The sequence below is a fragment of the Polypterus senegalus genome, chromosome 11 (genome assembly GCF_016835505.1).
Source record: "Polypterus senegalus isolate Bchr_013 chromosome 11, ASM1683550v1, whole genome shotgun sequence".
Lineage (NCBI taxonomy): Eukaryota > Metazoa > Chordata > Cladistia > Polypteriformes > Polypteridae > Polypterus > Polypterus senegalus.
In genome coordinates, this window is record NC_053164.1 from 71,144,254 (window position 1) to 71,170,694 (window position 26,441).

Consider the following 26,441-nt stretch of genomic DNA (forward strand, 5'->3'; position numbering starts at 1 on the left):
CACTCATATAGTCAACATCCGTACGAGCGTATACTGTTTACTACAGCATTGTGACTATGTGTGTGTGTGTGCTGTGAAGTGCGAGTCCCTGTCTTGCGCCCCAAAAACAAGAAGCCGAGTCTCAGTACTTTAACAACACCAGCTTTATTCAGCTTGAAACAGCAACAGCGTGGTTATTTATTGTAGTGGGATCTTTATAATGTTCCTTGTATCACCCATCGACGGCAGATGCTTATAACATGTCTGCGATCTTTTTGGATGTGCTTATACGGCAAACTGCTACAGCGCTGGGAGACTGCGATTGCTTTGGGACTCTCTACCGCGTGTCATCCCGTTGGGTGGAATCCCACAAGAGTTTAGAAACTCACTCACACCAGCCTTGATTCTTTTTAAAGGTAAAGTGCAGGTTAATTTGTTTTATGTATTTTTACTTTATATTTTGTATTAATCATTTTTATATGAATAGTTTTGGGTTGTGGAACGAATCATCTGAGTTTCCATTATTTCTTAAGGGGAAATTCACTTTGATATACGAGTGCTTTGGACTGCGAGCACATTTCCGGAACGAATTATGCTCGCAAACCGAGGTTCCACTGTATCAGGTCAGGTTGGGGAGCATGCACTGGTACAGCACATTGCCGCATCCACCACCAGTTCTGATCCCAGATAGGCCTGACCCTATTGGTTCTCCGACCATTTTGACTCTTCCGGGGATGGGACTCTCCAGGGCTTTCCCCCATATACTGTATAATAAAGAGAGAGAGAACATTATAGTATGTGTTGATTTCCATGTTCTCCTTGTTTTTGTGTGTTTATTTTTTTATGTTACACATTTTTTACAATGATAAAGGGTAGGCTAATACAACTTTAAATTGGTCCCATATAAATGTCTGCATGTGTGCTCTGCAATGGACTTACACCTCATCCAGAGTTGATTTGAGGCTTGCTCTTAGTACTGCAAGTATAACTGTCAGCCTTCCTGAGACTCTGGGCTGGTAAGGCATGTTTAGAAACAGACAGATGAATGAATTTTTGCTTGAAGGCCATGGACAGGTTGAGTACATTTTCTATTCTCTGTGTAAGGATTGTGGCCTCTCTTTAGACTTTTCTAAGTTGTAATTTCTCACTTGTGCTGCTCTTTCCACAGATTTCATTTAGTTTTTTGTACAATAGTGAACCTCTGCTCACACTCGGCTCCAAGTAACCCCTGGATTAATGCCAGAGATGACTTTTTATACCCACACATGGAAATGTTTGACTGTTGGCATAAATTCCCACAAAACATCTTGATGCTAAGCTGAATCCTGCTGAGCTTTTCTGCTAATATCTCATCCTTTAAATATTTGAGAAGTTTCTGTTAAATTGCAAGGAACTGAGCACATATGTTTGAGAATATTAGAAAGCCAAGATAGATTATCAAGACTAGCAGTTTTCTAATTGGGGAACTGAAGAGAATGCCAGATGGGACTGTGGCCTGGTGGTCCAAAGACATTACAAATGCACAGAACTGTCTCCCTCACCACTTCATTACAAGATGCAAATAACTGAGTGATGATTTGGGAGGCAGGAGAGGACAAGCACTCAAGTGGTGGGAGGAAAAGTGGCCAGTACTGGAGAAGGAGAGTGATGTTAAGTATGACCCAAGTTCTTGTTTCGAAATTACATGGATGAAAACTGTGGGAGCCACCACAGTACATGGGTGATGGAGTAGTTCCTACAAAACTACAATGATTTTTCTTTCCACCTGTTCATTTGTACCTTAATGTACTTCCTGTGTTTACCCCCACCAGTGCTGATGTAGAGTTGAATTATTTTAATTATTCTGGATATCGAAAAACTGTAAGAAATTACCCTGTATTGGTCACACAAAGATACTGAGGTCAAATTTCAGCAAGCACTACTACAGACCAACCAAGCAAATTCCTGCCATGTATGAAAGAATATTCTATAACTAAACCCTAGCATGCAAATAATGGCACATACACACATATTGGATGGGAAAGGACACATTTTCACTTTGTTGCAACAGGCTTTTCTTGTTTTTATCCCCCTCATTTTCCTTCTTTGGATGGCTCTGCCTATAGACATCTCCAAAGTGGCTTTTTTTACCCAATGCTGATTTGAGGATTTTTTGGGCCCATACAAAGTTCTTGAAGGATACTCATAGTAGACCTCTTTTGTGAAGGTCCTAAATGATATTAGAAAAAATAATTTCTTTAAAAAGTCCCAGCTGTTGCCTTGCATTGTTTTTCTTTTCTAGTTTATTTTCAATTCACTATTTTTTTACATTGATAGGCACTAAATACAACTGCCATTTTTGAAATTTAATACTACAGTACATGCTGTTTACTTCATAAAGCAAGTTAATATGAACCACTTACTATTTATATTTAAATTATTCTATTGCATAAACAGTTCTCCTTTTCTTCTGCACTTTTGCTTGGAAGAGGACTTTTCAGAAGATTACAGTAATTCCATCATAAAATTGATTTTTTTATGTTATAGAGTTGCAGAAGCCAGTGGTATCTTTCCATGCCAATTCAGAATATTCAATAAATCAGATATGCATCCATTTATGATATGGGAAAAAACAGATTATGCAGAGAAAAATCTCATGTAGACATAAGTAAAATGTGTTGTCTCCCCATTAGTGCTGAGTGAAAAAAAATGGCAAAGTGTTTTTTGTAACAGATATGCTATGTTTGCCAGTAACCTTGTCTGGCAAATACTTTCTTGAAAATTTGATGTGCAACCAGCTTAGACATATTCTTTCTCCAGTGCTCCATGATGTTTTGCGAGGGCAGCATGACATCACAGAGCTGTAGCAGCCAATGTTTTAAGGCTTAACAACCCCCATCCAGTATATCATGCTGATTCCAGTGGTGGCAAAACTTAGTAGAAATGTTGCAAATACATTTAAAGACAGAGCATGCATTTAGAAGGAAACTGGAAGTGTGACAGTGTATTTGGGTCTTAAAGGTTATGTATTGTTGTATGGACATTGATGTGACTTGTGTATAATATGTTAACCTATCCCAGGATTATCCAGAGAGCTGTGCAGTAGTTTCAAACAGGAAGGAGCTTCAGTGTTATGCTTCTTTGGCAGCAGAAGCAGTGAGTGAGTAAAAGCGCCACGAAAAAAAAAAAAAAATTGTACTTTTCGGCTCAAGAGTACCTGCCATAAAATCTGTTGGAGGCAAGCCTTTCTGTCTGCAAAAAATTTTACTGTTCTGATATTTAATTATATTAATTTTGTCTCAGGGACACTTGGTAGTATTGTGCTTAGCAGTGCTGCCTTGTAGCTCATGTCACATATTTTGTCACAATAATTAGCCCAGCATAGATGGCAGATGCTTCCTTAACCATCAGGAGCAATTAAAAGACCATTACACGATTATGATCCTCTCAAATCTATTTCAGTGTACACTTCTCCATTAACTCCAGTGCATTTTATGGAGTTCAGCAAAGCCTATGAACATTTCCGCAATTTTGTTGAACTCCGGGCGAAAAAAATTCAGTGAGGTTTCCTCATCTCTACAAACAGTGGCCAGAAATAAAGAAATTACACAACCATGCCACATGGATAACAAGAGAGTAAACTTACAATTTTTTTTTGAAATGTTTAAATAATCTTTACTGCTTTAAAAGAAACTATGTAAAAGGATTTTATAGACGTGGCATGGTGGGGCAATGGTAAGCACTACTGTCTCAGAACACCATTATCTTCGGTTGTATCCTGGCGTGGTCACTATCTGTGAAGACTGCACATTCTTAGTGTGTGCTGTGATTTCCTACATGACGCAGACGACCAAGGAAGAAATTATAGCAATGAAGTAACCAGGAAACTATGGGAATAATTTGTGATCTATAGTTTGTGAGTTTATAAATGAATTATTAACTTTTATTTAAAGGTTAACAACATAAAGCATTTATCTAAATGATATCTGTACTGTACCTTCACAGCTGTGTTTATCCTCAGAGATGGCATAGCCTTCATAGCACAAACAGATATATGAGCCATCGATATTCTCACATACTCCATTGGGATGGCAAAGGCTGTGGTCTTGAGCACATTCATCGATATCTACAGTAGTAGAGATATAGTATGTGAAGAATTCAGAAAAAAAAATAAGAACATAATAATAAATAGACGTTTTATTTTATTATTGCTATTTCTATTTACTGGTCGTATTAGTTTTAACATTTTTGTGCTTTTTAACTTTTGATAAATAATCAAAGATGGATGCCATATAATAAAAAGTGATAACTGAATGACTAAACCTGCAATAAATACAATAAAATTGCAAATTTTGTAAACTACATTCAAAGTAAAAACTATTTAAACATAATTTTAATGTAAAATACAGCATTACTTAAAAAGATATAGATGACTTCTGTTTTTAATTATAACACAGGAAATACATGTGACTTGATAAACACCTCATTGTTAAGCAGTTCTTTGCATGATTAATATTGTGGCCTTATGTCCAGCTGCTTAGCATTTACCCCTTTGTACAAAAAAAACTTGTGATGCTGCTGTATGCAAGTGAAAATGAATTGTTTACCATATACATTTCATCAAAATCATGCAATTTCCAGAGCAGCATTACAATACCAAACTTCTTCCACACTAGTCTTATAAACTCCAATAATCCTTTCTATAGTTACATAAGAACATAAGAAATTTAACAATAACTAATAACTAAGCTGTCTCAAAATCTCATCCAAATTTAATTCAAACTTTGTCATGGTTTCTGCTTCTACTACATGTCTTTGGAACTCACAATGATATTATTGTTTGTGTTCTTTGGTTTGTTATAAGTACTGGATTGGATTAGAGCAACACTTCCTAATGAAATGTGAACCCAGTAATTGTCTGTTTAGGTTTTCTTGGGGTACTCTTGTTTTGCATCCACATTCCAAACATGTGTGTGCAGTTAATCTGTAGCTCTAAATTGGTCTAATATGGGTATGTGTGTGATGCTGCTTTTGACTCCACCCAACCAAATGTGAAATATATGAGGATGTTTCTGCATGTTAGGTTGAATTCAAATACTGCTCTAAGCATCACAGTAAGAGTTTCAGGCTAATCATGAAGCTATCAGTGGTCACTTTTAAATCACTCATCACAAGTCTCCATTTTTCTTGTAATCAGTCACACCTATGATTATATTCTGTTCTATAATAGCTGTACTTATCTACTGTATTGCCAACTCAGAATCAGGGATGAGCAGATTGTAAAAGCATTTGCAGACCTGTTAGTAAAGGTATGTTTTCTGGCAATCCAATTTTATATATAGGCTGGAGAGTTACCCAAATGTTTACAACAAAGTTTATTTTTAAAGCACCCTTCTATCACAGTGCACACACAATTGGCATCTTGTAAGATAACAGTGTAGTAAATAGATAATTTTTAAAGGATTATGTCATGTTAATGTGTAATTTTTTTTCCAATGTACACAGAATATTTTATTAAAAATTAATAGTAATACTGAATTAATACTGTACTCTCAGATTTTATTTTCATATCCAATTCAGATCTACAAAAATGTCATCAGGTTGACCTTCAGGTTTATTCTGAGGTGCAATATGTCCATCATAATACCATACACCTTTAGTTCACCACACCTAATGATTTGCTTATACAGCTGCACTAAAACTTGTCATGCTTGAACCAATAAGTTGGTTCCCATATTAGTAAAAATGAGATTAGGCCTGAAAAAGCGTGTTTACATCCTGCAGTGTTTGGGCTAATAGTAAGAAGTGTTTTCACAACCTCCGAGATATGTTGGGAGCCCCGAATACATACAGTATCTATTCATGGTGAGCAACACATTTTTTTGAGATTCCTCTTGTGTCCTTTCTGTGTCTGCATAAGGCAAGATCTGTTTGTAATGGAGTACAGCTCTCTGATTTCCCAAGGTTAATGTTTATTTCCTAAGGCTGAACTCTTGAAAAATTGTGACAGGAACATTGTTGGAACATTCAAATCAATATGTGATCAAAAAGCTGCTGAATATTTTTGTTAATTTCTTAGTGGTAGTAATCCCTTCAGTTAAAAAGAGGGACCTTCTGTATCAGTGTACATTTTTGCTTACAAGTTGTGCATTTCATGAAATGACTCAGCACTGCACCGGTATTTGTTAGATATCACAGGCTGCCCAGTATAGTAAACTAATGTCTAATGTTACTGTGCTTTCTCACCATTTCAATCACAAAATTAGTTATACCTGAAAACAAAGGACCACTTTTATATGTGGTTTCCTGATGCTCTCTGTTATGCTGTCCCCACCCTGCAGTCATCACTACTTTGATGAATACCCTCCATATTTAATAAATTGAAAAAGTTCTTCCATTATTTGAAAAGTTATTTTTCATTTATTTTTGTCATAATGTCACTATAATTATTATTTGTTTCACTTGTAACTAGTATTGAAGCAATAGTGTAACGTTCACTTTGTCCTCCAATCTTTCGTTTTTTAATCTATAACAAAGTATGTGTTAATTATTGCCTTACTTATACAGTACTGTGGTAAATGATAATAGGTTACAATTAACTTTTGCCATTTTTGCCCTCACTGCCCCAATTGCTTAACAGCTAAAACTATTGTTTCTTTTCTTACTTTATAGACCTGCTGCACAATTTTTTTTATATTGCTCACTAGTAAAAATGTGCAGGTCAGGCTGTGCCTATGACAGTCTGGCAGGCTATCTTCAGCTGTCTTTAAAAGTGACACCCAATTTAAGATTGTACATGCAGAATTGGGTTTCTTGTTTTTATCAAATTATTTTTGATTTAGGAAATACTGCAGGGACCAAAGATCCAAAACATCTGCTAGTCCGTTGGGCTTTGGGAGTTTGTAGTTTGGTTGTCAGAAATGAAAAACTGGCAATCCCTGGTGTCTGGACTATTGAATTGCCCACCACTGAAAATGTCAATCTTTCAAATTACTGTACATTTGCTTGTTTTGACTCTCATGGTTTGCTTCCTTTAGTTTACTCTGAATTTAAAAATCTTGAATTTTACCAAATTACTTTGACTCACACTTTCCTTTGATCACTGAAGTGACATATAAGCATGTGCCTCGTGGATGATGCTATATAAAATAAAGACAAATTGTTTATGATTGGAATCATTTTTAGCATCGCTTCATTACCATCTATTGCTTTTTTATGACTTTAAATAATAATAATAATGAAAATGCACAAAGTAAATGCTCTAATTGGCCAGTCCCACTGCTGGTGGCTATTAAACTGTCACAGCTATGTTATCTTGAAAAAGCGTTAATGAAAAATCATACAACAGCTTGTTTACAAACGTATCTACCTTATCAAACATATCTTACTTATCTACCACAGTCTGAATACATAGTTGATTATGTCAGTGAGTATTTAATTGATATGTTTTGCTTCTTAGGCTCATTTCATGTCCCACAACACTTTTCTCTTTTGTAAAATCAGTAATAACAAAAAAAGAGATGATGTGGGACACGCCATCATACTAGCACAATGACTTGCCTATAAGTATGCATAGGAATCATTGTGAAATAGGATTGTTAACCGGGCTCTCTAAGAAAAATCAAACACTTATTCACTGAAGTTAAGAGAACATTAATTCAGCTTCAAGTGAAGAGGCAGTTAGGTGATTTTCTGTACAGTAGGCGTTGATATATGTGCATGACTGTGCCGTGTAATAAATTAGTAATCCAGGATAACCTCCTGATTTGTACTCAGTGCTGCTGCAATAGGCTCTGACCCACCAACATCTGGAACTGACTTTACCAGATATGAGAAAATTATGTTTTATTATTAGAATGATAAAAGCAGCAAGGGTCTCTAGAATAAAGGAAATATACAAATATGATGCAGAGAAAGAAGATAAGAAATCTGCATGGAATGGTTCATACAGTACTTCCATGTAAATGACACTTTAGTCACATCAAAGGATACCACTTAATGAAAGATTTTATGATAAAATATGACCAATTGTACTGTACAATAATATAGAATCAGGTACATTTACTTTTAATATTTACTATGTACACAAATAAATGTAGTGATAAATTAACAGGAAATTGACTGAACTTCAATACCTAATTTGAAACTAAACACATTGGCTCAAATGAAATAAACAAGCTGCACAGAACGAGTGGTTGAATTGTGCACTTCAGCCTTTTGTGAAAGTGTTTATTTGATATTTGGATTTCAGTCTTCACACATTATACACTTCATGTAAAAATTTTGTCGTTGGTACTACAACATGAAAAAAGCTTCTGTTTTATCTATGTGTTCAACATTTCTCACATTTCCTGTCATCCCACATTTACATAGATCGTTGTAGACACGGAACACACATGAAATGCATATGTTCCAAATAACAATATATTGTATATTATTTACCCCATACAATTCCAGGCACCTCACATGCAGATAAAGAGCCTTGAGCTGAGAGGATTTTTGGCGGTGCTGCTGATCAACACATTTACAAAACAAAAGACATTGATAGAGAGGTGCTAAGGAATTTAAGGTGGATTATGAGTTTTTTTGTAGGATTCAGGGATTCTAGTGTTAATGGCTCTATCCACTTTGACTTTTTACAGATTTACTGTGGTATGCATGTACATGTTGTGTACATCTTCCAATGCTATGGTAGGCCAAACAGCCAGTCAGCTATCTTCACTTATATATTTCAATGACTTACATACATTGCATATCTCAAAAACTACTATTGTAAAAAATTTGAAAAATCAATAGGCCTGGTCGTATGACCAAACAGAGCAGACTGTAAACATCCCAGCTAATTTAAACAATGTCCACAGCGGTTATCATAGAACATAAGTCAAACTCTTTTTGAAGGTTATGGGGATAAGTAGTGAACCAAAGAAGGCCAAAAACATCAAGCCTGACAAAAGGCACATATGGTGTAACCTGTTTAAAAAAGATCATTCATTTTTTTTAGAAATTACCATTGAATACCACTATATTTGTTAGGATGTAGTCATCTAGGAACACTAAAAAATACAAAAATCATTTTCAGTTTTCTGCAGACACACACACACACACACACACACACACAGACACCATGCTAAAATCAACCTTTCCTAATGTTTTGAATATTGTAGAATTAGAATCTACTGAAGTCAACAGAGGATTTTTGATCCCATCATGAAACTTTCATTTACATACAAATAAAAAAGACTGAAAAATATTGGTTTACAGAGAAAGTTCAAAATGATCCAATAACTAATTACATTCATCTATTTAGTAAGCTTCTCAAACTGAATCCACACATTTATTAATTCCAGAAAGCCCTGACTTTATCAACCAGCAGGAATCGAAAAAATGAAAATGCAGTAACAGGGAAACAAAATGCAAAACATATGCATAATGCAAAAACCCCAACTAGGCCATAATACTAGCCTGAAAAAGCTAAACAGCACACTTAATAAGCACTTTAAACAAACCATTACTATGGGATAAATACCATAAGGCTGAAAAAGAAAAATACAAAAAACTAACAATACATACAACAAAAATATGCTGAAAAGTAAAAGTGATTAAAAACACATAGAAAAAAACGCATAGAGAGAAAAGTGTCTTAAAATCTTTTAATAAAAAATTGAATACGGATAAAAAGATCTAATAACCTAACCATGCTTCGAAGCCTGTCCCAAAGCCACCACAAAGACCAAATAACCATACCCAATGATGTCACATGTTAACAATATAACCACCCAGAAATATGGTATCATAGTGTGGTGGCCATCTTTGGTGCATGGAAACAGTAGGAGATTGATAGCAAACAAAACAAACAAATGATAAAAATGCACTAAACAATGAGAAAGATGCCGTCACATGGCTGAAGAACCTGACAGTTACCTTGGCATCTCCGTCCATTAACAAGCTGGAAGCCTTCAACACATTTACACATGTAAGAGCCCATTGTGTTGATGCAGGTCCCTTCAATACAGTTTGAGGGATCAGCACATTCATCCGTATCTTGAATAAGAAAGACAAACAGCACAGTTTGAAACCCAGGGCAATCAACGTAAAGCGTTTAGCCTTATTTTTATGAATTCAATGATATTTGAACAGTATTGTTTAATTCTTTGGCTCTATTGTTTAATAAAACAACTTGAATTCCGCATTTCATTACCCCTGATGTCAACGCAGATTATTTTCATTTTTTCTATAAGTATAGTATACTGTACGTCAGATTTGAAATGTCTTATAGTGACAACATTCAATCAAAGCCTTGACACAAAACAACATATGTATTTGAGACTGGACATACTCCCCATCAATGAAATAAACTTATAAGAAAGGTAATTCAGAAATTTCCAGAAATAAAATAATGAAATGGTTCCAGGTTAAAAAGAAAAGTTTGTAGGAAAAAAAATGCAGATGATGTCTTTGGAGAGAATCTTCTGTAATATCAATATGTAAAAACACTAGACCACTCATTTCCTAAATATGATTACTTTATTCTTAATATAATATAATATTTCAGACAAATTAAAGAAAATAAAGAGCACTGCTTTTATTTATTTTTTTTATTTTTCTCTGTTCAAGAACTGAAAATATATAGTTCTATAAAGTTAGGAAATTCAGGTTCCCTTTGTAGCCAAAAACCTGTACTCTTGAATAACATTCTTTTATTATATAATAGTTTTGTCTTTATCATGCATTACCTACCTTCACAATGACTTCCTTCATGTGTTGGTTGGTAGCCTGGGAAACACTGACAATGAAAAGAGCCCTCTGTGTTTCTGCAGCGGCCATTTGCACACAGCCGATCATCTTCACATTCATTCAGATCTGTTAAAAAGTGCAGATTAGTATACACTAAATATAATACAATGGGAAAAGATTGTAAGTTGCAGTCAGAATTGTCAAAAAAAAGAATACATTTGTGGAGGTTGTTACAGGCACTGCAAAGTGTCCAGAAGTCTGCCCTGAAATTTTTAGTATTTGACTTATGTGGTCAATTTTGGAATAGCTGACAGTTCCCCACTGTAAGCATTTGTCTAAGTGACATTTAATGGCAGACTGAAATTGCTTATAAGATTGTACATTTGTATACTTTGTATATGACTCATAAACATAATTTCTGTTTCACATCCACCAATCTAGATATCTATTTATCTAAAGCAGCTCATCTTGGTGACTACAATGCTCTGATAACAACCTTCTTTGATACAAAGTGTGCTCACGGTGCTTAAAAAGCTTTTTGGTTCCAGAGATTTCTCTGAACACTTCACAAACAGAATTTCAATTAACAAAGATGTTTCAGTAGTGTAAAAGCAAATGATTTTGGCACAGATGTTCCAGAACTAGACAATCTTATATCAACAAAGGACATGTGTAGAGTAAAGTCATTGTATGGTGGGCACAATACTGGTGTAAAGGGGCATGTACCGTGTCCAAGGACTATTATGACCTGAAGATGAAGGGGGACCTGAAAGACGTGGTCAAAAGGAATAGCAAAGGTATAAAACCAAGAAGCAATTCAGAACCAAATGACTGATGCCAAAAGACAAAACAAAAGCAAACATCAAATCCAGAAATGAAGTCAAAGTATCAACACCACCATTAGGGCCTATTTGAATAAGAAGCTAACTACTACTAAACTTCTCAAAGTTTTTGTATCTAGTGGAAAATAAAGTAATATGTGATTGTCACAATATTTATAGCATCAAGCCATGTTGAATGACTGTGTTTATGTGATCGAACTTAAAGTAGCGTTGCCTAAATAAAATCTTACGGTGATAAATATGAACATGTAAATTAAGAAAAACAATTATGAAGGAAATGTTGAAAATAAAAAGTTTACATATAAAAACCAAAAACAAGTGAAAATTCATGTCTCACTAAAGCCTGTATTACAACTGGGAGACCCCTTGAGCAATATAATTTGTTTAGAATAAATGAAGCAATCTGTTGATCTGAAGGACTGTATAATTGTAGGAACTCAGAAACCCTGCTGCTGAATAAGACCCACTGTAATGCATTAGTATGTCAAAGGGTTCAGCCCTCTTTCCTTATAAATAGAGAGAGAATTTTTTTTTTTTTAATATGACATTTAGTAATATTTTTTTCTGTTTACTTTATGCAATGAAAGGGTAATTGAGCATGATAAGAATGCACAACAACAAAAATACTTTTATGATTGTGTGCTTTCAAAAATTATTTTTGGTTTTTGCTGGTCATTTACATATGGCCTTATATTTAACTCCTACATGTTTTCTTTTCATGGGGAATTTCAGTGTTACTTTATTTTGTTTTTAGTGTGTCATTATTATAAGCTTTTATATGATTTATTTGTGTTGTATTTATGCAGCACCATCTAGATATCACATGACCACAGTTTTTGGGCCAATAACTTAATGTTTGGTTAAGCATAAGTATGGCAGTGAATCAGAGAATCATCCCTTACTAGAAAAGAAAACCTTTCTTGCAGTTTCACAGAAGTTTAGCCAGAAATTTTCAAGTAGTTGGCCTTGTCTTTGATTAATCAGTTTGGCTATTTTTGCAAGTCTGTTTTTTTTTTTATTTCCCTTTTAAACTTGACGCTGAAGGCTCTGCCTTTCATTCTATTTTCTTTATGTAGTTAACATCTCCTAGTTATTCTTACCCACAATAATCCAAGTGTGCCTATAATAGCCAGAATCTAGTGTGTGGCAAAAAACTAAAACATAAAAGAAGAATTTTTTTTTAGGTTGCTTGATCAGTAACTGATTGCAGCATATGAAGAATATATCTAAAAACCAAAACTCATATAGGGTTCAAAAATGTAAAGTTACATAAAACAGTAATAGTTTTTAAACTAAAAATAATAATAACAAGCAAAAATAGTATCCATACAGTGTGCCAAAATAAACAAAGCAGAAAAAGACCATTAACTATAACATTCCTGGATGTCAAACTCAGTTCAGTGTTGCAGGTCCCTAGCTATAAATTGCAACTTAAAATCTATGTTTTTGCATTTTTCAAAAGAAAGCAAATGAGGAAATGAAAAAGGTTTAAAAAGTGTCAACCAAGGTAAAAATGTGGTCAAAGATCCCCTCATTGTTCATACTGCAGATATAATGCTAAACATTCACAGATATAATGCTAAATATTCACAGATATAATGCTAAACATTCAGTGTATTTACAACTCTGCAGCTGTAACTGAAACACCCTTTCAGAATTTTCACTAAGTAGCAGTAAATAGCAACATATCATAGTGACATATCAGCAACAACATTTATTTATATAGCACATTTTCATACAAAAAGTAGCTCAAAGTGCTACTCTATCACTCAACCAATTCAATAAATAAACTTTATTGGCAAGTTGTTTAAAAATAACTAAACTTTAAACAAAAACAATAAAACGGGATCATGCCTACTGCTCATTATATGGCGGTTTCACATAAACATCCATAGTTCTGTTTGTGTTCATACAGGTATTTTTATGGACTTTAAATTCCTTCTCTTTTGAACTGTTACTCTAAGTTTAGATCAGAGAAAAATGTCACAGCCATTAGTGTACATTGAGATAGAGACATATGAGTATGGTTTAAATGGCTAATACCTATTAGAGATCAATTAGATTTAACTAAAGGAATAAACTGGATCAAAGTAGAACAAGAATGCAATAGTATACACTATGTTTCAAGTGAGATTATTTACAGTTTTTTTTTATTGTGTGTCCACTTCTTAAAACTAAATTATGTAAGATTTGGGTATTTGAATATGGATTCCTTAAAAATATGCCTAAAGTAAATAACCAGTACCTGTGCAGATTTTGCTGTTTGATTCTGGTACAAATCCCTCATTACAAAGACATCGGTAGGAACCCAGTAGATTCTCACAGCGTCCATTTGGACATAGCCCACGATTCTGGCACTCATCAGTATCTGAAATATTCAATATGTTTAATGTTAGATAATGGGTAAAGAAGCACACAGACAAAGATTTGAACATCCGCTGACACAGCCATAGAACAGGAATTACAATATAGTGTAAACGAGAGAATACAGTGGTGAGTCACATTTTGGTAAATTTTTTAAGCTTTATTATGTACTGCATAGGCATACATTTCATAAAGTAACTAAATAATGATCAGGGAAGTTAAGTAATCCAAATGTAATGTTTATGCAAGATGTGTTTATCTTGGTTAAGATAAATTCTGGTTGGATTGTGTTAAATCAATTGAATTGAATATCAATTCTTTCTTGGATTTGATCCTAATAACAGCATCTTCACAGAACCAATAAGTTAATATTTAACCTGATAACAAACTTTTATTTTTGATTATTTTGTCCTTTTGCTTTTTCGTTTTGAGATTCCAGTCTTTTGAACACCCCCTGCTGTCTACATGGTCAGTAAACAAATCAAGGTGCAAAAACCCTATAAAGCACTTTCTCTAATCCTATAAAAGAACCTTGTGGTTATTTACAGTAACAACATTATAATACTGTATTAGAAATGAAGTTTGTGGCATTTCATGTTAAATTTAAAATGAGAAGACTTCATGATGACAATTACAAGATAACCCTTCCTACTCTTCCCTTTAGATTTCACAGATGCAAACTGAAAAAATACGCAGTAAAACTGGGAATATGTGGTTATGAAGAAACATATATTGAAAAAAAATAACACTTTAAATAGCAATAATATTAAATGATATTTTCTTTTGGGCTTGTCTAGGCCGAAAGCCTAATTTTAAATTTAGAACCAGGCTGATTTTACGTCTAGGTCAATTCTGCAATATTGTGGCCTAGTTTGTATAGTAAAGCTCATTTTAAATTTTTTTCCATCAGCCGGCAATGATAAAACTTTTGAGAATCGTAAGGAGGATTTGAGAAGTAGGGCAGTGACTTTCAGAGAAAAAAGATCTTCACAGACAAACTGGCACTTGTCTTGGACTTAGTGATGTGGAAGAGTGTGATGACTACTGCCAACACTGTGAGGCTAGGGAAAGTGAAATAACAATCTTGTTAGGCTTTAAGAGTATGGTGTGGATGTTTGTTAATGTTCAATAAACAAACCTCATTTTTGAGATCAACAGTTATTTAGTGTGTACCTCACTTCTTCCATCTCGGTGCTCTCTACAATATATTCAAATAAAAATTCACTTGAAACTCACTACTTGACACACACCCAGTCTAATGAAGAAGCATCTCTAATGTGCTTTCAAGTATTTGCTCCCTATGCTTTCATGGTCAAGTACTAATCCCAAAGATTTTGCTATGTGGCATTTCTTTTCTCCAGATTTTTGAATTTTGAAATTAGATGTAAGGAACTGTGAAGTACCTAATAAAATAACTATCTAAAAATCACTCTCCAGTTTAATCTGTTTGCTGGCTCATGTTTATCAGTAAAATCACATTAACATCTCCTGTATTAACTACAACTCTTACATCCCATTCAGTCTTGAAACTTCTTTAATGAGTAAAAACGGTTAAAATTCGAAAAGCAGTTTCTTAAATAATGAGCAGGTTTTTACATCCTCAGCAGCTTTGATCAGAATAATTTCTGCTTATATCTATGTTCTCTTTTTGGCATATTTAACCCCAGCTTTCTTAGTATTATTAACTCTTTCGGCCCTGACATCCTGTTACTAGTACATATACTGTATATGTAGCTGTTTTAGTAAAGAACAAGTATGTTTGCAGCAATTGGAGCTGGGCATGTTACTATTAACACAGACTGAAGAGACTGGCATATAGTCCGCAAAACACAGAAGTGAAAATGGACTCTTCCAAACTGTGCGCACCACTTTCAATTTTATTTTCTCAGGAAGATTATAGTATGTGGCAGCTATTGTATAATAATAGTGATTTTTGTTTTGTTTTTTTTTTAGCTTCCTAGACACCTCAAAGGTAGAATATCTCACAAAATAATTTTCCCAATAAAAACAGAAAATCCAGGCCGATTGATTGTTGATTCTTGATTGTTCATTATTCTTTAAAATATATCGGCATTAAATTCTTACGGACCTTTACAAAGGAATTAGCATTGATAAAACCTTTTAGTTGTGTACTATGTAGCTTATTATATAAATACAATTAATACACTGAAATTTGGCAGAAATGTTTGAAACAGACATAACGTAGAAAAAAGCTGAGATAATAAGATAATAAAGTAAATGAAAGAAAGTGGCATCTTCTACAGTATATATGATTTTGTCTAAATTTCTCTTTATGTTTAAATGATCTAGACCTATACACATCCTCAGAACAGCAAAAAATGAATGGTAAATGTAATCTTACCCCTATTTGTGGAATAAATGCAATAAAGAAATATTTGGCGTCAGCAAGTGTTCTGTATCTCTTTGTCTGATAAACAATTTTTAAAAATAAAACAGTTTCCAGCCACCTTGTCGTTAAAAAAGCATTTGTTAGAAATCCCAAAAGCTGCAATAAATTCGTAACCCAGGTCTTGATAAAAGCACCCACATCTCCTCAAGCAGGTCATTCTTCTAATGCATCAAGCAGTCTCCTTGTTTTCACTTTTCAGAGTGAAAAACAAAACTGTGATGTTAGCTTGCAAAGCACAATGCGCAAATTGAATACACTACTTATTATATTGGACTTTGATGTTAACAATGCCAGGTAATACACCACAAATGTTTATTTTGAAATAAACAAGAAGGTAATGAAATCAGGTAATATAGATATACTTCCATTTTAATCATCTATTTTTGTAATGAAAGAAAGAAAGAAAGAAAGAAAGAAAGAAAGAAAGAAAGAAAGAAAGAAAGAAATGTAACATTTTGGTCACTCCTGTGGCTCGATTTGCCATACTAAACACAGCACAAGATGCCACATTCATTCTAAGATACTCAAAGGGTGGCATCATGGTGATGTAGTTGGCCCTCCTGCCCCATTATACCTAAGTTCAAATTGTCTTTGTGGAGTCTGCACACTCTTCTTATGTGTATGGAACTTTCCTTTGGGTTGCTCCCACATCGTAAACATGCATGTGTTAGGGGGATACTAAACTAGCTCGCAGACCTTACCTGGGTTATACAGTCATAAAATGATCAAGGACACAAGAAGCATTCTTGAATGAGTAACAATTGGTATCACCTTTCAAAGAGCAAAAATGCAAAAACTGCCACCTGTCTACCAAATACAGTGAAGAATCCATTGTGCAAAGTAAGGAGGCAAAGACCAGTTTCACATTAGTAAGCAAAAGAAATTTAAGAGGAATCTAAATATTGCATAACCTCTAATAGACTGGCACCCTGTCCAGGGTTGATTCCTGCTATGCACACAATGCTGCCAAGACAGACTCCGGCCACCTAAAACTCTGGACTGGAGTACCAGGTGTGAGGATGAATATATGGTGTAAATTTACCATGAGAAGGCACCTCGTAATGCTCCCCATCTTTGAATAGGTATAGAATATTCCCCACAACCATTTGCCTCATGGAAGTGTCACAGTTGGGAAAACTGTGATAATATTGTATTATAAAGAATGCTCAATATTGGAAGGGAAAGATAACTTTTGATGAGATTCCATTCACTTTTTCAGTTTTCCAGTGTTATTTTGTTTGTCACATATGCCTTAAAAATCAGTCAACCAGGTAAAAGTTGATGAATTCTTGAAAAAAAAAGTAGTCAGCTTTATACAAACAACCATGACCACTTCTGTAATTATGAGTACTAGCTGAAGTAAACTCCTGTGAATAAGTGATAACAAATATTATCTTTATATAAGAAGACATACAGAGGCGGTTTGGGGTCAGAATATTCAGAACTATAGTCCACATACTATACAGAAATAATAGGACTTAGGGACTTAGTGATTAAAGGTTCATTGGTTGGCAAAAAACTGGTCAAGTAAAGGACTGTGCCTTAGGACTTTGTTAAAATCAGGTAAATATCAAATATCATAAAGCTTTCACCTGATTAAGATAACATAATGTTCTAAAATGTACTTAATCCATATCAGGGTTTTGGAGACTGGAGATTTTCAGCCTAAGACAAGGTGCCATCTATCACAGGGCCCACTCATGCACACCAGTCAACCTAACATGCATGTGTTTAGAGATGTGGGATTAAAACTGGATAAGCTGCAGAAAAAAACCTGCAGAAATAGGGAGAATGTGCATACTCCATGCACAATTATAATGATAAAAATGAGAATTGGAATGTTCAAATATGTTCAGATAGATAGATAAATAGACAGATAGATAGAAGAGACAGTCCTCAGTTGTAACATACAATGTTGCCTTTGCAGCACATGTCATATCTTCTCTACACGTGTTACTGCCTAGAGCCCCAGTGCCAGGGGAGTGGGGAGGACACAGCAAGCGCGTGGCAAGCAGGGTATTGGGAAGGTGATGGGGAGATGGTAGGGAGTTGGGCAAAGTAGGTTGGTACATGCCTGGAGCCTCCGGGACAGTGCTCCTGATCACAATACTGTGAGCTGCTGCAAATATGAATCAGGAAGTTAATTCAAAAGATTATAAGGCAATAGAATGCACAAATGGAAATATCACCTTGGAAACAAAAATCCAGAATTAATCAATGAAACAATACATATGTATAATGTATATCCATTCAACTGATCACACAACACATCAGTTGCAACATCTTCTTTTTCACTGAAGGAAAAGGAACAGGATGCTAAAAAATTAAGTTAAATGAATGAAATTAGCTGAAACCACAAAATTAACATGTATTGACGTGAAATGGGACATAAAGAAAAGAAATGTACAAAAAACCATTGTGATGCCCATTAGAAAAAACAGAAAGGTACAGAAGTTTCACCTTAATAACTGCACTGATCAAGTAATATCTGCAGTGTCTTTCTCCGTAACACTTTGTTGGGTACAAAGCCTACATAAACATAAAGTAGCTTGGCAGGGTAACATACACTCATTGCAGACGTGTCACAACTGAACAGGTCCTATGTGCAAAATTGAATTATTTTTTCACTAACCAGCAGCATGTTTGAGGAATATACTTACCATAAAGAAAGCTGCTTTATAACAATGACAATATTTAGTTTTATTAAGAGTGACTATACGTTCTCTGGTATTAAAGGTCAAAACAGCAAAGATTCTAAGAGGAATACAGCTGTATAAAATGTTTATCAAAAATCCAACCTACAGATGTTAAGATATGAACAGTAGAACAATTTTGATGAGAACAGGCCATTTAGTATATCAAGCATACCAGTCCGGTTAACTTAATTATTCCCAAATAAGCTCAAGCACTGCTGTCTACCCCCTTACTTGATAACTTGTTCCATGCACCTATAATTCTCTGTATGAAGGAAAACCTTCTAATATTTTTGTAAAATCTACCCTTGACCAGTGGCAAACTGTGTTCCCATATTATACTGTCCTGAAGGCTAAATGACATGTATACCAAATCCAATTTTATAACAGATGTGGTGGACCAGCCAGTATCCTGGCCAGGGATGGACCCTGCTCCCATAAGTTATGGTCAGGAAAGGAGCTGCTGTCTTCGCCCTCTGTGCCAGGAGCTGGACATGGAAGGATTCAGCAGCATCAGTTGCACCAGAGCTGGTATCCTAAGAGCCACAGATAAATGTGTTGGCTGGGGAAGTAGCCTGACTAGGGTCATTGGCAGTCATTTTCCCCTGTTGGGAGACCAGAAATATGGGACAGTGGGAGACTCCTTGCTATGGGCGGATCATTCCCCCATATACTGGGTGGTGGCATCGCTCTGGCAGACCCTGATAATAGATTGAGCACTGGAAGTACTCATGGGTCAGGAGTTAAAAAAGAGAGCCCTCCATTTGTCCCGGCTATTCATAGTGGGTAGCAGAGCAGGGCATCACTCATCTGGGAGGTGTGGAGGAGTAAAAAGTAGAGTAGGAGGAGAACAAAACTGGAGAAACTGGAAAAGGCGTTTCTATAAAGGTACTTTGTTTAAAAAAAAAAAACATGAATTATGAACCTGGGACTGGTCTGTGCAATTGTGTCTGGGGTTTGGGGCTCAGTGGTGCACCTTGGGGGCCACCCAGACTAGTGACTTTTAGAAAATAAAAAAATTAATGGCATTTTATCTAATATGGTCATTGTACCATTTGGCTTAAGCATACAATACATGGTGTGGTTTATAACTGAAAAAAGAAATAAATATTGACAATTGGTAAAGCAATTCAGAAAATACTGTGTGCTGTAAAAATAGTTATTTTATAAATCAGTAACACGTTTTTAAAGGCTGATAACCATCACAAGCCTTGAAAAGTTGGCTTTAAAGTAATACGGGATGGTAAACAAAAGCCTAACTAGCTTTAACAGGGCACATTATTTATTACTGATTTTTCTTTATTTCTTATGACAAAAAGGAACTGTATACTTCTACTCTGCCTCTTGACAGCCCCTCAGCCTTGACTCTCTAAGAAGACAAGAAAAACAAGAAAAAACTCTCTCCCCCCAAAAAAACCCTTGTAGGGAAAAAATAGAAGAAACCTTGGGGAAGGCAGTTCAAAGAGAGACCCCTTTCCAGGTAGGTTGGTTATGCAGAGGGTGTCAAAAAGAATTGGGTCAATACAATACAATACAATACAATACAATACACAGAACAGAACAAATCCTCAATACAGTATAAAAATAAAAATTTTAGAAGTACGGAGTAGAATTTAACAGTAGAGAAGTAGGCACTTGATGACATTGTTCTCAGTTTTTATGGTGTATCTTGTGTGGAATACTGGGGGAGTACATCTCTCCAAATCCGGACACAGACAGGCATAGAGACACAAGTCCAAGGCAACACAAGTTGCTTTTCCCCACTCCCCTCTACAGAGGAAAGTACAAAAGCACCACCAGTAATGCCCAGTCCCTTCTTTCTTTTTCTTCTTTCTATGCCGCCTCCATTCCTCTCCCACCAAGCTTTGTCCTCCACCTCCTGACTCTGGCTCACAGCGTGGAATGAGGCGGCTCCTTTTATTTAGCACCTGGGATTGCTCCAGGTGGTTCTTTAGGATTACCTGGAATCGCTCCTGGGTGTGGTGGAAGTCCATGATAGGGCTCTAAAGCTCCCTCTGGCAGCCCCCACGGAATGCAACAGGGCTACACCAAACTCCAGCTCCCAGCGTGCCTTGCAGCAATCTGTGGTGCCACTGCCACCCACGAGGGCTACTCTCTAGCATCCCAGGGGAGGTATTGCCTCAGCGATCCACTCTACCCGGCCGTGACCGCCCATCACACTTGTCAATGTCTAAACTCCATTATCTTAAATCGTAATCGAAAGTGTCCAATACTGCCTCAGATCATCTGCGTGCACTCTGAAATAACTTGGTTTGCAGTTGATGTCTACACCTTCACTATTACTAGGTAGTAGAACTTTAATCATAGATATTAAAAAGATTACCAAATTTTTTTAACAAAAGTCAAAACTTTCACGTAGTAAATAACAGTCTGTCAAAAGAAAATTATATTTGAGGCAATATTGTTTAAAAGATGCTTGCACATTATCTTACACAGGTCAGGTATTGAGGACTGGGGCGACAGAAAGTAGCTTCTCAGTTTTACAGTGTCTCCTACATTGGAATCACATTTTAATTAATGATATACCTCCAGATTGTTGCCATATTGGTGTTACTTAGAACTGTCAGGAGAACAAAGCAAAGTGTAATGAAAAGAATTTGAGCAGAATTATCTTTCCAGGGCTAAACTTTGTAAGAATATGCATTTTAACAATATTTATTCTCCTAGATAATGTCCAGCTTTGTGTTTTTGTCTTTGTCAGGCGTTGGTAAATTTTGCTTTTTTGGTATCTTGACCTTGGCTGTTTATTTGGAAATGGATTTGCCTGCCCCTTTTGGTACAGTCATTTTTTGGTCCTTTTACTCTCCTTTTAACTCAGTGAACAACAGCTCTTTCGAGAGTGATTCTGAATAAATGGGCAGTGATGAATGTGGACCAGTAATATACAGTAAAACACTGTATAAGCAAAACTAAGTCAAACTGGTTATTGACTTTCACAGAACTTCTACACCAGGTTACTATAGAGGGAGTGGATTAGGAAGTGGTGCCCTGCTACAAGTACTTGGGGTCCACGTCAATGTCAAATGTGGTCTCATAACACAGAGGAATTACATAAGTGTAAATTAGACTGTATTCCTTTAATGTAAGTAGTGACATCCTTCACATATTCTACAACTCTGTGATGACCAGTGCCATTTTCTAACACTGTGGTGTTCTAGACTGGAAACATCACTGCAAGAGGGACCCACTGAATGAACAAGCTAATTAAAAGGGCTGACACTGTTATGGAATGTATTCTGCTGCCCCTGAATGTATTAGCAAAAGAGAGAATGAAAACAAAACTGAGTATTACTATGAACAATGGTGCACATCCTTTCTGACACACTAACAAAATACTTTTAGCTGATGAATTTACATCAGAAGGGCGTATACCAATGGAAATACACATCCATATATATATATATATATATATATATATATATATATATATATATATATATATATATATATATATATATATATATAACCATTTAACTCTATTAAAAGAGTTTTGTTTAAGCAGTATTATCTTCTGTATCTTCTTTAAACATTTCTCCCATTAAAAGAGGTAATTTAGCAGATAGCACTTTTAAGATTTCACTGGATTTTCCTGCAGCTTTTCCACTCTGCAGGGAACTGAAAATATCAGGATTTTGAAGAAGCAGTTCTTCTAGTTCATTTTTGCACAATTCTTCAAGCTATGGGATTTCTATTTTAATGAAAAAATCTTTGGCATGATCCTCACTTTCATTTCTTCTTGTATAAAATCTTATATTATTAAATATGTTACTTATTTGTATGTGTTGATGAACTTTAGCTCCAGCAAAATAATTAATTTCTGCAACTACTTTCTAAAATTTCTTCTTATATAAACAAGACTAAGAGAGAATGCTTCAGATTCCCTGTACTCTGACATGTAACAAGATACAGTATGCCCAAAACATACAATTTCTCTCAACAGCATTAATATAATATCAGTAGTTACTAATCATCACAGATACTCCTAAAAATTTAAATATCTTGAATAACATTTAATAAGTAATACTAAAACTAAAAGTGTGTGGCGTTAGCTAGAAATAAACCAAAGTACTCTCAATTACTGATATTCACATTAAACTTGATCTTGTATTTAAAACAGACAAGAAAATCTGAAACTTTTTCACTTTGCTTTGTTTTCTGAGTCAGTTAACTTGTACTGAGCAATTTTAAATTTACTTTCTAAGACAGTGAATCTGTTTAAAATATTATAATAATAATATCAATACACTTAGAACACTCTTGTGGTATATTTGGTTGTCCGTGAGCTATACTGTACTAGGAGCATAATGAGTGATCTCTTACCATAGCAAATTCCTCCCTGTCCATGATATCCTGGTGGACATGGAATACATTCATAAGAACCAGGTCTGTTTTCACATCGTTCATTTGGGCAGATGTTAGGGTCCAGGCACTCATCAATATCTACAGAAATATGAACATCAGTAATGCTGAATGCTAAACATGCATTCGTGTCAACCCATAGTTATCCCTGCATCATCAAGCAGAAAGCAGACAGCATCAATGCCAGGCCACTTTAGAACTGCTAATTAAAATTTTAGTATTTGGAGGAAATCCGAGTACTAAGAGGAAATCTTTGTAGACAATTCCACTAAGACATTAACCATGACAGAAATTTAAGCAAGGTTCCGGAAGCTGTGAGGGAGCAATATTTTACACCACACCACAAGGTCATCTTACCCTTCTTATATACTATAGAGTGAGAATGTATGATGTTGGGGAATGTGTGTGTTATATTTGTAAAGTAATAAAGCAAAGCTAGAGGTAGTTGGAGCTAATCAATAACCAGAGAGAAGGGACCACTAGTGGTTGTGAGCAGGTCTGGTGAGAAGTACAAGAAAATGGACAGAATTTGGCTTTCAATGGGCAGCATAGTAATTTTGACAGATTGTTGGAAATACTAAAAGAGCATTATGAGAGAACTATGCAAGAGGCACAAAACTGATCCGATATTTGGAAGATGTTGCATTACACCGCATGCACAGTGTTAGAAATGTCTTATATTGTGTGCAGTCTTACTATTTGCTTTTTAAAGTTTCTTGGGATGAGTCATTGACCTTATTATGAACCATCAAGAAGAAGTTACATTCAAAAACAAAATAACTAAAAAATATCTGATGCTACCATTTATTGTGTTCATCAGAATTACTTATGAACGTTTTGAAATCATTATTGGTTTTTTTTCTCTTGACTTATGAGTATGGGAAAGCCCATGTTTTGATTTCTAGTTATGTAAGACCTTGTGCTTTTGGGGTTTCCTCCATATTTGGCCATATAGTTCTGAAAAGCCCTCATTTTTAGGCTTTAAAATTAATTTTTATTCCTGTAACATATTTTGTGCAGGAAATGGCACCTTTATGGTAAACAGTAAACCAATGGGTGTCTTCAGTAAAAATGATTAGACAGACTTGAAGTTGGGCATGCTACATCAACTGACCCCAGAGGTTCACCCCCTAATTGGACACAAGGAGTCAGAGTTACATCTTTTCACAAAAAGTCAAAAATGGGAATCAGTAATAAAGGCATATTGATTGTTTAGTTTAGGTTTATGACCATTAATATATTAATTATGATATTTAAATAGTTACTGGTGGTCCTAGCCTACTAAGAGCCACTACCAGAAGGTTAATACTGACAAATTTCAAACATAAATGTGTTGGGTATTGTTTTAGACTATTTCAAGGTCAATGATTATGAACATCAATTTCATTTTGATTTTTGATCGTTTACAAGGGATCTAGCCCTCATATCTGTGTTTTAAAAAGGAAAAATTTATATTACAATTGAGTATGTGTTGACTTTAAACATTTACATTGAAGCATGAATTTTCAATATTTCAAATATTTGATGCACTATTTTTGTTGATTATGTATTTCATGAAGTAATCGCTACATTTCTTATGAACATCCAAAATTAGGTCAACTTACCCTAATTCAGACTTTTTTACAATTTAAAAAAGCTATAGTAGGATATCTAACCATCCACCTATTCATTTTATCCATCCATCCATCCATTATCCAACCTGCTATATCCTAACTACAGGGGAATGGGGGTCTGCTGGAGCCAATCCCAGCCATTTTGTAGTTTATGTGAAAAGCATCATCTCTTTTATTCACAAAACATTTTTTAAAATGAACAAATTTTGGCATGTTAAAATAAGAATGGACCAAAAATCTATTCTGCTTTGTTAAAGCACAGCTTAGTTAGTAAGAAAATCCAAACTCAGTTAAATCCAGTGGACTTGCCTTCACAAACGTTTTGTCGGTGGGACTTGCTCTTGTAGCCAGAGTAGCACTCACACTTGTAGTAGCCAGGAAGATTAACACAGTGGCCACCCTCACCACACATTTTATGCTTGTCACATTCATTAATGTCTGCAAAACAGAAACAAAAGTTATGTGTAGCCTAATTAATGGTCTGTTATTCTAAACTGTACTGATATTTATGTTTTATTGACATGAGGCACATCTGGTAATATATGAGCAATACAAACCATTAAATCATGTTTATAATAATTTGGTGCAATTTAACATCTGGGACCTAAAGGAAAACTCGTGGGAAAGCAACAATCAATCAAGCTGGATGTAGCTCACGAAAACATTGGGAAGATATGCTAGCTTCATATATGTAAAAATAATTCTGCACCTTCTGTTACAGGCTACCACTTACAACAATTGAGAACCAAAGAGTCTTAGTGTGCCAAGTAACTAATCAGCAAATATGATGTGCATTTTTATTTTCAGTTTGCTTTCATGATAATCGCATTATGGCAAAAAATAAGCTGAATAAAAGCCACCACTGAAATACCCTGCATAACCTGCCAAAATCATATGATGAGTGTAGCAGCTGGCATAAGACATTACTAAAAAGAAAATATATTTAAGAAAGGAAGGGAAGGGAAAGGAAATGTTAACATAATGCAACATGGAACAGTTGATGAGAAAACAAAAACGCCTAGCAGCAAAAACCTAACCTCTGTTTCCACTTACCAACACATGTGGGAGCTCCATTAATTGTCTGGAGTTGATACCCGCTGTTGCAGTGGCATGTATAGGAGCCACCTGTGTTCAAGCAAAGACCCCTGCCACTGCCACAAGGATCTGCATCACATTCATTTATATCTGATAACAAATAAAAGTGACACAATTAGCCTTTACATTTACAACTTCTAATTTGTTGAAATGGAAAACATAAAATCCAATAAACCACTTAGCCAAAAACAGATAAGATTACAATCAAATCAGATGTGGAATCTGGAGGAAGGAAAAATGTTGCTGTTACAGTGAAACAGAAGAGGCTGTAGGTGGGAATGAATGAAGCAGGAACAGACGAATCAAAGTTTTGCTAAGATTAAATTAAAGCCGACAAAAATTCCTTTAAATA

General features: G+C 35.2%; 1 protein-coding gene across 2 annotated transcripts in view; it reads right to left on the reverse strand.

Annotated features, from left to right (window-relative positions):
- Positions 1–26,441, reverse strand: part of ltbp3 (latent transforming growth factor beta binding protein 3) — a 240,313-nt gene that overhangs the window by 25,130 nt on the left and 188,742 nt on the right. For both annotated transcript variants that reach the window (XM_039769013.1, XM_039769012.1), the window contains exons 13-19: positions 26,048–26,179; positions 25,304–25,432; positions 23,343–23,462; positions 13,780–13,902; positions 10,696–10,818; positions 9,880–9,999; positions 3,956–4,084 (exon numbers count right to left, since the gene is read on the reverse strand). In XM_039769013.1, the coding sequence (XP_039624947.1) occupies positions 3,956–4,084; positions 9,880–9,999; positions 10,696–10,818; positions 13,780–13,902; positions 23,343–23,462; positions 25,304–25,432; positions 26,048–26,179 (876 nt within the window). The remainder of the gene's footprint in view (positions 1–3,955; positions 4,085–9,879; positions 10,000–10,695; positions 10,819–13,779; positions 13,903–23,342; positions 23,463–25,303; positions 25,433–26,047; positions 26,180–26,441) is intronic.